The sequence below is a fragment of the Taudactylus pleione genome, unplaced genomic scaffold (genome assembly GCF_031769625.1).
Source record: "Taudactylus pleione unplaced genomic scaffold, aTauple2 ptg000068l, whole genome shotgun sequence".
Classification (NCBI taxonomy): Eukaryota; Metazoa; Chordata; class Amphibia; order Anura; family Myobatrachidae; genus Taudactylus; species Taudactylus pleione.
Window position 1 is genome coordinate 1,148,853 of NW_028284470.1, and position 14,218 is coordinate 1,163,070.

The window sequence follows — 14,218 nt, forward strand, 5'->3', positions numbered from 1 at the left end:
GCGATGGGGCTGGTTTTACATTATGACAGGGTGATCCCACGCTGTGTGTCTCCCTTCTGTAGTGTAAGCCCCCTGGTTGGTTCAGCTCGGTGCTGGTTATAGGAAAATAGGAGGAACCTAGAAACCAGGCTAACAGGTCCAAGACGTTATGGATTTGGGGAGGGGGACCCCATGCCATTTAAAAAAAAAAAACTTTTTAACACTTTCATTTAACTTTAAGAAGCCTGCACAGTTCATAGTGATCTGTGCATTGCTTCTCTTCTGGGTGGCTTGCCGTCGTGTTTTAGGTTCTATTTGCCATCGGTTTTGAACTAAAAGAACAAAACTGCCGTCATCTAAGCAAAAAATCCGACTGGCATTGTAATCGATTTTCACATCGAATTCCAAACAGACTGTTAGTAAATCTGCACTATAGACAGTGAAACACAACATAGATGTCTGTCAATTTCAAACGATTTTAAAATCGATCACAAAATCGACCTTCAGTAAATATACTATACTTAATAAAGTCATTGGGTGAGCGCTCCAAGGGAAGCTGTGATTATAGCCCATTTAGGGTAAGGTATTTAGGCGCTTTGTGCAGTATATACTCTAGCTTTTACTACTTATATTATGTGTATGCACTAGTGGTCGTTAGAGCTGTGGGTGTAAACCCACAGGCTAACGTCCGAAACAGAGGCGGGCGGTCAGGATGCAAGCGGCCGCCCAGTTTCTGAGCGACCGCTTGCATCCTCCGACCGCCTCTGAATGAGGGCCTTTGTGTTTGATTTTCTATTTGAATGTTAATAAATCAGGATCCTTTGTTCCTCTATGTAAAAGTACGAATGTTTTGATCAATATTCAATTTTGAATGGGATTCAGTTTTATGTTAAAGTTTACACTCGATTTTACCTTTAGTAAATGTGCAAAATCGAATGAAAATCTAATACACCACATATCCAAAACCGAACAAAATCGAACTTAAGTTAATAAACCTCTAGAACTCAACCTTTGTAACTTATTTTGTCAATGATAGAGTGCTATACAAACCCTTCAAATGGAACCAAACATGCATTCACTTTATATATGATTAAAAAGAAAATCAGCGCAAATGATTAGTAAAATCGTCAGTTGGGGTGAGACAAGGATACACTTTTCCTCTATAATTATTATTACTTTCCTTTATAATTATACCCTTTCCATAGGTTGAAAGAACATCTCTTGCTAAGCTCTAATTTAATTGTTAAATCCATTTTGATCCTATGTACTATAGCTCACAGTGCTGCAATTTGGCTATATAGAAGCCTACAGTCTTTACAAAGATTTCACAGTACATATATTTCTATACTGCAGGCTTGGCAACACCCCGTGGCCCCATTTCTCCTGAGCTGTGTGCTCAGAAAAGGGTTCATGATTAAAACTACACTTGTTCAGAAAAGTTAATTAGTGGATGATTGTAGAGAGCTAGAAACAAATATGTATATATGGACCAAGTTAACTTTTTATTCATAAACAAATTAAAATAAGTTGCTAATGATAATTATGCCAGGAACTAATTAATAAAATAGTATATCTATGTTATAAAAAGAGAGAAGTTGAGGTTACCGTCAATTTGTTGTCCTGCTATTGGTTTGGGTATGCGGTCAGGAAGGCGGCGGTCGAAATGCCGAGCGCCGGCTATCCGACTGTCAAATCCCGGCATGGGACTAATGATATGCGTCGAAATCCACCTGCCGAAATCCCGACGCCCGGCATACCGAAAGAATGTAAGCCGGGCATCGGGAGTGGACAGCCGCAGGGGGGAGGTTTAGGTTTAGGGGCTCCCGGGGGGACTTAGGGTTAGGCATCCCCCTATGAGGGTTAGGGTTAGGCTAGGGGAAGGGGGGGTTAGGTTAGGCACCCCCAGGGGGGAGGTTAGGGTTAGACACCCCCCGAGGAGGGTTAGGTTTAGGGTGCGGGGAGGGGGGCTTCGGTTTAGGATGGTAAGCAGGAGATATATGTGATACTAGTGTATGGGGACAGCGGGCCATTCCATCAGAGGAAGGTAAGCAGGAGATATCTGTGATACTAGTATATGGGGACAGCGGGCCATTCCGGGAGTGAAAGGTAAGCAGGAGATATCTGTGATACTAGTGTATGGGGAAAGCGGGCCACATCGGGAGTGAAAGGGAATCAGGAGGTATCTGTGATACTAGTGTATGGGGACAGCGGGCCATGCCGGGAGAGGAAGGTAAGCAGGAGAGATCTGTGATACAAGTGTATGGGGACAGCGGGCCATTCTGGGAGAGAAAGGTAAGCAGGAGATATCTGTGATACTATCGTATGGGGAAAGCAGCCACATCGGGAGTGAAAGGTAAGCAGGAGATATCTGTGATACTAGTGTATGGGGACAGCGGGCCATTCTGGGAGAGGAAGGTAAGCAGGAGGGTATGCAGTCGGGAAGCCGGTGGACTTAATCCCGACAGCCGGCTTCCCGACTGCTTTATCCCGGCGAGGGTTAAAATGACAGGCGTCTAAATCTAGACGCCTGTCATTTTACCAACGCCGGGAGACCGGCACCCGGCATCCCGATCGAAGTGATGCCGGGCGCAGAGCGCGGACAGCCGCGCAGGGAGGGAGAGTTAATTTTAGGGCTCCCGGGGGAACTTAGGGTTAGGCCCCCCGTGGTTTAGGCGGCGGGGAAGGGAGGGTTAGGTTTAGACACTTAGAGGGGGGATTAGGGATAGGTACTGGGGGGAAGGTTAGGGTTAGGCACCCCTAAGGAGGGTTAGGGGGGGAGGTTAGGTTAGTGAATACTTAGGGACGATCGGGATTTCACCCATGTCGGGCAGCCGCTGTCGGGATTCCAACCGCCAGACAAGCGATTCCAGCAGGAAATATCTGTGATACTAGTGTATGGGGACAGCAGGCCATTCTGGGGGAGAAAGGTAAGCAGGAGATATCTGTGATACTAGTGTATGGGGAAAGCGAGCCACATCGGGAGAGAAAAATGAGCAGGAGATATCTGTGATACTAGTGTATGGGGACAGCGGGTCATTCCGGGAGAGGAAGGTAAGCAGGAGATATCTGTGATACTAGTGTATGGGGACAGCAACCACATCGGGAATGAAAGGTAAGCAGGAGATATCTGTGATACTAGTGTATGGGAACAGCAACCACATCGGGAATGAAAGGTAAGCAGGAGATATCTGTGATACTAATGTATGGGGACATCGGGCCATTCCGGGAGTGAAAGGTAAGCAGGAGATATCTGTGATACTAATGTACGGGGACATCGGGCCATTCCGGGAGAGGAAGGTAAGCAGGAGATATCTGTGACATTAGTGTATGGGGACAGCGGGCACATTGGGAGTGAAAGGTACCTTTTTGATAAATGGCCACTAAACCTATTTTCTACAAAAGCAGGTGAAAATGTTAATTTTCACCTGCTTTTGAAGAAATGAAGTGATAATGAATAGACTCCTATATATTAATACTATACGAATATTAAATATCATGCTCCATAATATCAAATTCAAAAGTACTGTATTGTTCCTCCTACAGATGTGCCCAGCTAGTTTGTTGCTCCATATGCTATGTAGTGCGCCACACACCACACCATGAGTCGCACCACACAGAAAGTTTTGTAATGTAGCGTAGCATAGCGCTGGAAAAAAGTCATAACGTGTAATACAACTTTTTGTCCACCAGGTGTCACTTTTCCTAAACTACACAGCGCATGCATCTGATTTCCAATGCATGTTCTGTATCACCACCCGATGATTGGCTGACAGAAGCGGTGATTCGGTATAATATACAGTAGTACAGCGTTTTCCACATGGAATCAGGAATGTATAATAAAGCTGTAGAATAATGTCTAACAAAGTTTGAAATCATTAAGCTCTGTATTACACACTGACTGTGCGGTTGAAGTTACACACTTGCACAAATGTAAGTACTGTCGGCACTGTCCCAGACTTAGACAGACATTGTAGTGATTTCATTACTTTAGGAACTACTGTAGTAATGGGATGAGGCGTGTGGCCTAGGGGGCTAATGCCTAGTCTCACTGCTTCTCCCATCTTCTTGTCCCATGGGTTTGAGACCTTGAAAATCTATAATTTTTTTTAGTTTTTAAATCTCCACTAATTCAGTATTCAATACATTATCCACAACTTCCCACCACCTGGCATTTCTATGCTACTTTATGCCACTGTGTGCTCAAGAAAGGGGTGAATGGCGCTCCAATACAGTACCCATGTAGCACCTTGCTAGTCACGCTACAGTATGACATTTCGAGTCTATTTCTACTGCGCATGCCCAGTGTGTCGGGAGTACAGTCACACACTGTATCCCAGACTACTGTATAGTAATTTCATGACTTTAGAAAGTAGTGCTGTAGTAGGCTGTTTAAAAGTGGGGTCTCTATATTACAAACTGATTGTGAGTTTAAAGCGCAAACTTGCGTCAATGTTAGCACATCGGCGCTGTGGTGTCTGTCACCTCTGAGGGTGCCCAGCCAGTGGAGGGATTACAATGGGATTTCTGGCACATGCACAGTGGAGCCAAGCCATACTCCATATAGCGCTATGCCATGGCTTGTGGAAGATCATTGCACTGCAAGTGGGATGTCTGTATTACAGTACATATGGATTGTGCGTTTAAAGTGCAAACTTGTGTCAATGACGGCGCTGTCCCAGACTTGGACACTATAGTGATTTCTCATGACTTCAGTAACTGGTAGTGGGCTCTGTTTGAGAGAGAGGTCTCTGTATTACAAACTGATTGTGCATTTAAAGCACAAACTTGCGTCAATGTTAGCACGTCAGCGCTGTGGTGGCTGTTAGCTCCGAGGGGTTACAAATGGGATCTCTGGTGCATGCCCAGTAGAGGGGTTGCAATGGGATTTCTGGTGCATGCCCAGTGGAGCCAAGCCATACGCCATGTAGCGCTATGCCATGGCATATGGAAGATCACAACACTGCACATGCCCAGTGGGTCGGAAGTCAAACACAGTGAAAGTGAGATGTCTGTATTACAGTACAAAATGACTGTGTTTAAATTAATTTAGGAGGTAATTTCACAAATCTCAAGTATATAAGACATAAATATTACCAATAGATAAATGTAAGGCTTGACTGACGGTATAAATATATCATTTAATGTGCATGTTTAATCATGCCAATAAGAACACATTAGTGCACAAATAATTCAATAATGCTTGCATTCTACTATTGGAAACTTTGTCGTGGCTTGTGGACTCCGGACCGGCTTCTTCCATTTCTCCAACCAAGGTGTCTCAGGTTCCTCACCATCTGTGGGTACTTCACCTACTCGTCAGGACCTTTGTCTCCTTCAAGTTGGTAATTATTTTCAATATAGCTGGACATTATTCCGGATCCCATCCCTTGAGGAATACCATTGACTTATTATTACTGGCCCATGGACTGAGTTTTCCCATTCCTACCCTTGTGACTTTTATTCATCTAATTTTATTTTGCATTAATTCATTTTTCAATCGTATGATACTGTTTTATTGAATTATTTGTGCACTAATGTGTTCTTATTGGCATGATTAAACATGCACATTAAATGATATATTTATACCGTCAGTCAAGCCTTACATTTATCTATTGGTAATATTTATTTCTTATATACTTGCTGGCGCTGCAGGGAGAGGATGCTGAGAGCTGCATCTTCTCCCTTCAAACCCCCCTGGCAACGAGCATAAACCCCCCTGGAAACGAGCATGGAACCCCATGGCAACGAGCATGGAACCAGGGACATCTGAGTAATGCACTACCTTATGGAGGAGCAAAGACAAAATCCAGGTACGGGAAGGGAGGGGGCGCAAAATTGCTGCCTTGCACCGGGTGACAGATATCCTAGTTTCGGCCCTGGTCTCACCTCCCGGCTGGCTCCAGTGGGCATGTGCGAGATGTTGCAAGCAGCGCGCAATATCCCACACACAGCCCAGAGCCCAGCAGCCGCCGCTGCCAGGGACAGTGCTATCACTGCTGTGGTGGGGCAGTGACAGCTGCAGTTGTCGTAACGGTAAGTGCACATCGGCGCCCTATCTTGAAGATAGGAGCTCCGATAATGACAGGGGGCTTCGATGCATTACAACAAGCAGGTGAGCGGTAACTGCAGCACTTAACGTGCGCAGTTACCCTTTTCTCCCCTATAACCCCTCCATACTGTACATCTCCCCCAAACAAACAAAAATCTCAATGAGCCTAAAACAACTACTCAACAGAGATTCCCAATGCAAAATGCGCTAATGGCCAAGTGTCCGCTTATGTAATAGACAGCCAGCCAATCAGGAGTGGTCTTTCATCTGACATATTCAAAACCAGGACAGACAGAATAGCCTGTACGTTCTCTTCTGCCATTCAATTTCATGTTTTGGTAGGGGTTGATGTATTAAGCAAGGTAAATAGTGGGAAAGAGGATTGGTGGAGAAGTTGCCACAGCAACCAATCAGCTTCTACCTATCATTTTATAGAATGTACTTGATAAATGATACCTCAAAATTGGTTGCAATGGGTAAAGCCGCGTATCCACTACACGATATAAATGAACGATTGAACGATAACGACATCGTTATCGTTCAGTCGTTCATTAATTGTGCAGTGACTATGCCAGCGATGACGAATTGGCCTTTGTCGTCATCTGTCATCCCCTGAACATACTACCCCACCTGCAATATCGTCAGATTGTGCTTGTTCAGGGATGAGACATATCGTTCAGTGTGGGCACATTATCCACTGCACAGCATAAGGAACGATTGAACGATAACGATGTTGAATCGTTCAATCGTCGTGTAATGGATATGTAGCTTAACCTCTTAACTGGTCCACATCTCCACTCTTTTTAGGCCCTAAATTTGTTGTTCACAATCAGTTATTGGATTACTACAGGTTGTCTCCATTACAGAATTTGCTGATTGATAAGCAGCTTAAAGAAATAAAGACAAACAAAAATAAATCTGTATTTTACAGATACTGGACAGAGTATAATACCCCTTTTACACCGGAGCTAAAACCCGGGTTATTGCAGGGTTAACCCGGGCAGCTCCTTGGTGTAAAAGGGGTGAGGGTTGGATCGCCGAGTCGGGTGACCCGGCAATCCAACCCAGGTAAATAGCAGGGTGCAACACAGGCGTAGCCCGTGAAACCCTGCTGTGTGTACGGAGCACTCCGGGTCTTGATGACCTGCAGTGCTCCGCAGCCGGCCGATTGGTCCAGCTTCAGTGGTGCTTGGAGATGACGTCATCTCCAAGCGTCCACTTTCACTCCGGGAAATCCGGGTCTATGCAGACCCGACTATGGTGTGAGCGGCGCCGACTCGGGAATATGCTGGCTAAATTCCTGGTCTGATCCGGAATTTTGGTGGAAAAGGGGTAGAGTACTGGCCCTAAGGGCCTGATTCAGAGCCGCTCGTAAGCAGCCGCTCGTTCGTTCCGAGCGATGTTTGCACAACTGCGCATGCGTACGAATCGTAATACGCATGCGCGAACCAGTCAGTGCGGCCGAAAATCGTTTGTTCGCTAAATAGCGAATGCCTGCTATTTTGAGTGACAGGAGGAGGCGTATGTGGGTGGTAACAGGGGAAGGTGTTTGAAAACGGGGAGTGGAGATCAGAACGCAGGCGTGCTTAAAGGTCAAAATGGGCGTTTTAAGGGTGTGCATAATTAATACAGGAGCTTCATTGACCACGTCACTGGGTTATTTTATAGTCAGAACTGCTCGCAAGATTGCGGTAGGAAAAACCAACCACAAGAATAGCGAGCAGTTCATACGCTGGTCGATGTACTCGATTAATCTAATAAATAGCGGACATGACGTAGGATGCGAGCGGCCAGGGGGCATAGTTTTCCAAAAAACGACCGCATGTTTTGTTCGCTCGTTTAGACCTAGAGGCGTGAACAGACCGCAAAGAGCAAACGGTTCATTTGAATAGCCACCCCTTTTTCCTGAACGAGCTAGCGCAAATAGCGTCCGGCTCTGAATCAGGCCCTAAGTACATATGAAAGTATCATTCTTTTATCCTACTTGGCAGGCTGAAATCAGAGCATAAAGCACATAATGTAGCATTTTGTTAAGCATTTTAGAGCCTGTAATGTGAAGTCTATAAATATTGTAATATCTCTGTGCTGATTAAAAGAAAATGAATATGATACAAGTTCACACGCCAAGGCTCAATGCTAATGTGCACACAGAGGGTGAGGAATTGGCTTCTAATGTGAGCCACAAGCAAGAGCAAGTATTTTATTTGCATGATTAAGTTCTCCTGTGACTTATTATCCAGATAGGAGACATTCAATAGGATTTAAATGAGATGCATTGTACAACAGTCAATTAGGAATCTGGATCAGATACAACTAAAAAGTTGCTAAAGAAAATACTATGAACAAAACACAATTTAGAACACCTGCAAAAGACAAATATAATAATTTGTTCATCATTAACCGCAATTGGAAGCTAACGTAACATAAATATTGAAATTGAAAGATTCAGGGATATGTACTTAGCCTTGAAGAGAGATAAAGTACCAACCAATCAGCTCCTAACTGTCACATTACAGGCTGTATTTGAAAGATAGGAGCATATTGGTTGGTACTTTATCCCCATCCACTTTATCTCTCTCCAAGGCTTAGTACATACTCCTCTCGCTCCTACTTCTAGTAGCTGGTGATATAAAGCCAAGTCTGGGCACTACATCTCCCATGTATGTTATTCTGAATCTACACACTACGGAAATCCAACAAACACTTCTCATAGGGTCCACAGACAAAGTATAGGTCGGCACCAAATGGTCGACAGACAATAGGTAGACAGGGACAAAAGGTCGATTTACAAAAGGTTGACAGTGCAAATGTCGAAAGTATAAAAGATCGACAGGTTTCAATTGTCAACACGCCAATGGTCGACACAAAAAAGGTTGCATGATTTGTTTTCAACATTTTTAAGGTTGGGTTAAGCTGGGTACACACCTAAAGATTTTCTGTCCAACCATCCAACTAGTTGATTGGTTGGAATTAAAATCTGGTAAGGTATGAAAGCAAATGACAATCAGCAATTTGCTCCCAAATGCCGGAAAATGGACAAAAACGGTTTTGAACAAATTGTTTAGATTAAACATTTAACAAACTTGTCTGACGACCATTTCATCTGTTTTCTGGCATTTAGGAGCAAATTGCTGATCATCATTTACTCCCATACGTTACCAGATTTTCATTCCAACCAATCAACTAGTTGGATGGTTGGACAGAAAATCTTTAGGTGTGTACCCTACTTTAGAGTTAGGGGTTAGGGTTAGGCACTAGGGGGAGAGTTAGGCTGCTGGAGGGAACAATTAGGGTCAGTCACATGGGGGAGGGTTAGGTTTTGGCACTTGGGGAGGGTTATGGTTAGGCACTAGGGGGATGGTTAGGATTAGGCTTAAAATACAATAAAAAGTGATGACCATTTTTGTGTCGACCATTGATTCTGCGACCATATAAACCTATCGACCTTTTGTACCTGTCGACCTTTTGTGCTGTCAATCTTTTGTCAGTCTACCTTTTTTACCTGTTGACCTTTTGTCCCTGTCGACCTATCGCCTGTTGACCATTCGGTGTCAACTTATACCTTGTCAGCCTTTTATCTGCCAATCTCTTATACCCAGGGGCGCCGAGAGGGGGGGGAAGCGGGTACAAGTTACCCGGGCCCGGGCTTCCTGATGGGCCCGGCGCTGAGCTGCAGTGGGAGACTGCTCATGATTGCTAAGCAGCATCCACAGCAGTCTCCTATGCCTGTGGGGGGGGGGAGCGTCACACTGATCGCGCCCCCCCTGGCTTTGCGCCTGGCTGAGGGGGCTCAGAGCGCCCCGCTCTCCAGCATGTCGCTGAAAAGCTTTTTTTGTTTTCTTTTTTCCGAAGGGGGCGTGGTCACACCTCCCGCGATTAGGCCACGCCCCATTACCCGGGCCCACCGCGGCTCTTGGCGGGCCTGCTTATACCACACCCCTCACTCTTATCACGTGCAAAATACTTTAAATATGCATCATGGAATGCACCCACTAACCATACAATTTGCAATTTCATTTTTTGTTTTGTTGTCCATTTCAATACATTTTCTTTGCCATGTGAGTAGGGATAGGGAAATTAAGGGTAGTTTTTAAAATGTTTGTTCTAAAATAAACACAAGGTATAATTTGTGTGGCTACAGTATAAACAGAAAAACAGGGAAAAGCCTCAGGGGCCAGGGGTGCAGAGAGGGGAGAGGGGAGGAGGGAGAGCGGGTACTTATTCCTTTGACCCAGACTTGTTTTAGGGGCATAGCAGGTGGCCAGGCTTGTCTAAAGCTGGGTACACACTATACAATGTATCATATGATATATAGTTCCAACCTGTATAGGAACGTTATATCGTACACATCATAAAATGTGTACGTCCGATCCGACGTTGCTGGCCGTCATACATTGCATTGTCCCATATGCTGTCCTACATGGCAGAAGGGATGATGCCATGAATGACACTGTGTAGTCAGAAGTAACATGTAACAATACATTGCGCCGTCATACGCTGGATCGTGCAGTGTGTAGGGTGTGTGCGATCTATCGTTACATCGCTCAACACATTGCACCGTCGAAAAGGTTTTCATTTTCTCTAAATGCTCTTGCCACACCCCCAAAGTCTACATTCTCCTGTCATTAGGCTAGCAGTTCAGCATCTTAACCAGCCCCTGATAAAATAGCTCAAACTACCTTTTCATCTCACTTGTAGCACAATCAAGAAATATGCTGCTTTAAAAAACTCTCCCAAAATGTAGAACGATTTCGGAGAAAGTCACACGGTCAGATTTTTCTTCAGATCTGAACGATAACGATTTTAAAAATCGTTCAATCGTTCATATCTGAAGGAAAATCTGACATGTTTGAATGATGAACGATGCGCGTTCCCGATGGTCAGATAACGATATCTGACATCTGATGTGTTTGCAGTCAGTTTTGGACGATTTCAGTCATTTTAATGCAGTCAAAAATCGTTCATAGTTCAAATCGTTCAAATCGTTGGTCAAATCGTTCATCAAATCGTTCAGATCGTTCAATCATTCATCTGACAAATCTGACCGTGTGTATGCACCATAATACTGCTCATGACTTTCTCAAATACGCTGCTATCTATAACTCCAAAAGATATGTTGTACACACTGCCAATCAATACATTTACAATATCTCATCCTCATGAAAACCAAGCACACATTACCCAAAATTCACATACATTCAGGCCCTCATTCAGACCCACTCGCGAGCGGCTGTCCGCTCGCAAGTGGGTCGATGGTCTGCACTGCGCATGCGCACGACGGAGGGAGCTCCGTCGTGCGCATGCGCGAGACGCGCCGAGCGAAGAACTTTCCTTCGCTCGGAGTGTCTCATCAAAGGGGGCGTGCTGTCGATGTTGACTGACAGCACGCCCCCTTTGGTGGGCGTGCCGGGGGCGTGCCTGCCAGACGGAGGCGTTCCCAAGGGAACGCCTACCGTCTGAAGCCGGCCCCACTGACATCACTAGTGATGTCAGTGGGAGTGATTTTGGCTCTGATAGACCCAAAATCACTCCTGGCCTTGCGGTTGAAAACCTCGGCCCTGATTCAGGCTGTTGCTCGCAGTGGCAATGGTCGCGATGGTCAAGACCATCGCGACCATCAACCTTACACGCTCGTATATGCTGTGGGTGGTGACCCACAGCTATACAAGCTTCCAGGAGGATGCTCCATATTAATGGAGGTGGGCCCTGATTCAGAGCGAGCGCTCTGGTCAGAGCATCCGGCTCTGAATCAGGGCCTCAATTCACACTTTAACTAGAGATGAGCAGTTCAGTTCTGCTCGGTTCTTTTCACCAAATTAGAGCAAGTTTGAATTTATCTTATTGGCTATCCAAAACTTATGAGAGCCGGATAGGCAATAAGATGCCGATTTTCAGATCTGAACAAAACCAAGTAGAACCGAACCGCTCATCTCTAACATCAAAGCTACACTAACCATTCCGACCTTCGGTAATTAAGATCTAGCTTCCAACTTTAAGGTCAAGATAGACAAGTTTCAACATAAATGGGTGTCCTTTTCCCAGTGCAATAATCTGCTTGATTGTTTACCCGCGCCCTCTAGCACTTTTGCTTTAGATAAAGACAATGGGATGAATTTACTAAGCAGAGCTCTTTCAAGCCGTCAGTCTTCAGTGGATTCAGATGTTGGTTGTAAAGTGGGCAATAATCTATGTAATAAGAGAGAAAATGTGTCTGATTATCCTTTATGCACGGCCAGCGTTTTGTATCTAGATTCACCAAATTTGGCAGGGTGGTGCAGTTTGACTAATATTAGGTTTTTGGCTGTGGTTAAGTTCATCTGGGCCATGGAGGTCTACATGGTACCCACAAAGTAGACCGCGGAGTCTCTGATTTGAAATTTTGCTCAGGATGTCTCCCAGTGCCTAAAACTGCACTGATCTGAATGCACAGGCTGATATGTACCAGTTGGGGGCAGGCTGAGCTCCAACGGAAGAGCCGAAGGATCAACTGTCACATTGCACCTGCACTGACAGGTACTAATTTCCTCCAAGTACATTTTCATATGCCATGGGCTCCAATCTTGGTCAGCAATGTAAAAAATGAAGGCTGCAGATAAATTTCAAGGTCCATTCTTCAACCTGTGCAACGCTGGGTGTCCCAACTACTGTAGTAATAAATACAAAACTAGGGGGCCTATTCATCATAACTAAAATAATCCATGGAGGTAATTAGGTTTAGAACTCGCATGGAGCTCTACCAAATAACTGGAGGAATACATCATTCCTCCTCTCCATAAGTATCTATTCTGAAAAGCTGTCATTTTTGTGATGACAACTTTTCAGAAAATAGTTACTTTTCCCTATCTGCTCTAACTTACCGCAGCTGTAATCAGTGCTGTGCATGCACTGTTACGTTCACAAAAGCGGCGCATGCACAGCACTGATTGAACTGCGGTAATTCTGTGTCCGTCCATTTTTTTTAACTTTATTTTTTTTTTTAAACAATACTGTGTTCTGCGAACACAGGCCCTGATTCAGAGCCGGACGCTCTGACAGAGCGCTCGCTCTGAATCAGGGCCGTCCCTCTGAATTTAAGAGCGGCTTCCTGGCCGCTCGCATAGCTGTGGGTGACCACCCACAGCTATAGCGAGCGGCCAAAATGATGGTCGCGATGGTCAGGACTATCGCGACCATCGGGCTTGCGACGAGACCCTTGCGGCAGGGTGTCGTTGCCGCAAGCCCTGGAGTGCTTTTGGCTCTATCAGAGCCAAAAGCACTCCCACTGACATCACTAGTTCTGTCAGTGGGGCCGGCCCCAGACGGTAGGCGTTCCCATGGGAACGCCTCCGTCTGGGCAGCCACATCCCCGGCACGCCCACCAAAGGGGGTATGCTGTCAATCACCATCAACAGCACGCCCCCTTTGGTGCAAGACCTATAGCGATGGCTTGGCCGTCGTTATTCGGGTCTCGCGCATGAGCACTTGGCCAAAATCGACCCGCTTGCAAGCGCTCAGCGCTCGCGAGCGGGTTTGAATCAGGCCCACAGTTTGTGTCAGAGCAGCAGCTGGAGCCAGAGGAGGGACCAGGGAGCGACGGAGGGAGCCAAGGAGGGCCTGCACATGCTGAAAGCAGGTATGACCCGCTATACGTCACCTGATAGTGGCATATAGTAACACCATCATATTCCGAAAATACATCATTTTTGGAATTTGATGAATAGCCTAATTTCTACATCCCCATACTAATGTATGGGGAGTGTGGAAATTAACGCAGACGGGCTTAACCAGGAGATATCAGTGATATATCCTGCATTAAGTGTATTAATGAATACTAAAATAATGGTAATTAAGGAAAATGTCCTTAAAACCGTTATTTTTGTGTTGATGAATAGGCCCTAGGTCTGTTAGGAAGAAGTCTTTCAGCATTGAAAAAAAACATTGACCTACTACCTAACATAACTCCCTAAGAGCATGTGGGTGCATGTATGTATGTACAGAAGACGTATGCATTGCCCAGACAGATAAATAGTTTAATAAAGTTACACTGAAGTAAGTGAAACATACCAAATACCTTACACATGCCATTAATGCAGACGTCTTTGCTGTTATTGCCCTCAAAACATGGAGTCCCGTCAATTACTGCTTCAAGAAGTTTATCAACCAAGTTTCCTTCTGCATTTTGGCAGTGAAGTTCACATGGATTGGCTTCAG

The 14,218-nt window shown here is 45.2% G+C and overlaps 1 protein-coding gene across 1 annotated transcript in view; it reads right to left on the bottom strand.

Moving 5' to 3' along the window:
* The window catches only part of ADAMTS12 (ADAM metallopeptidase with thrombospondin type 1 motif 12), a 727,141-nt gene that overhangs the window by 244,883 nt on the left and 468,040 nt on the right, over window positions 1-14,218 (bottom strand). The window contains exon 13 of the mRNA XM_088466956.1: window positions 14,079-14,212. Within this exon, the coding sequence (XP_088323082.1) occupies window positions 14,079-14,212 (134 nt within the window). The remainder of the gene's footprint in view (window positions 1-14,078; window positions 14,213-14,218) is intronic.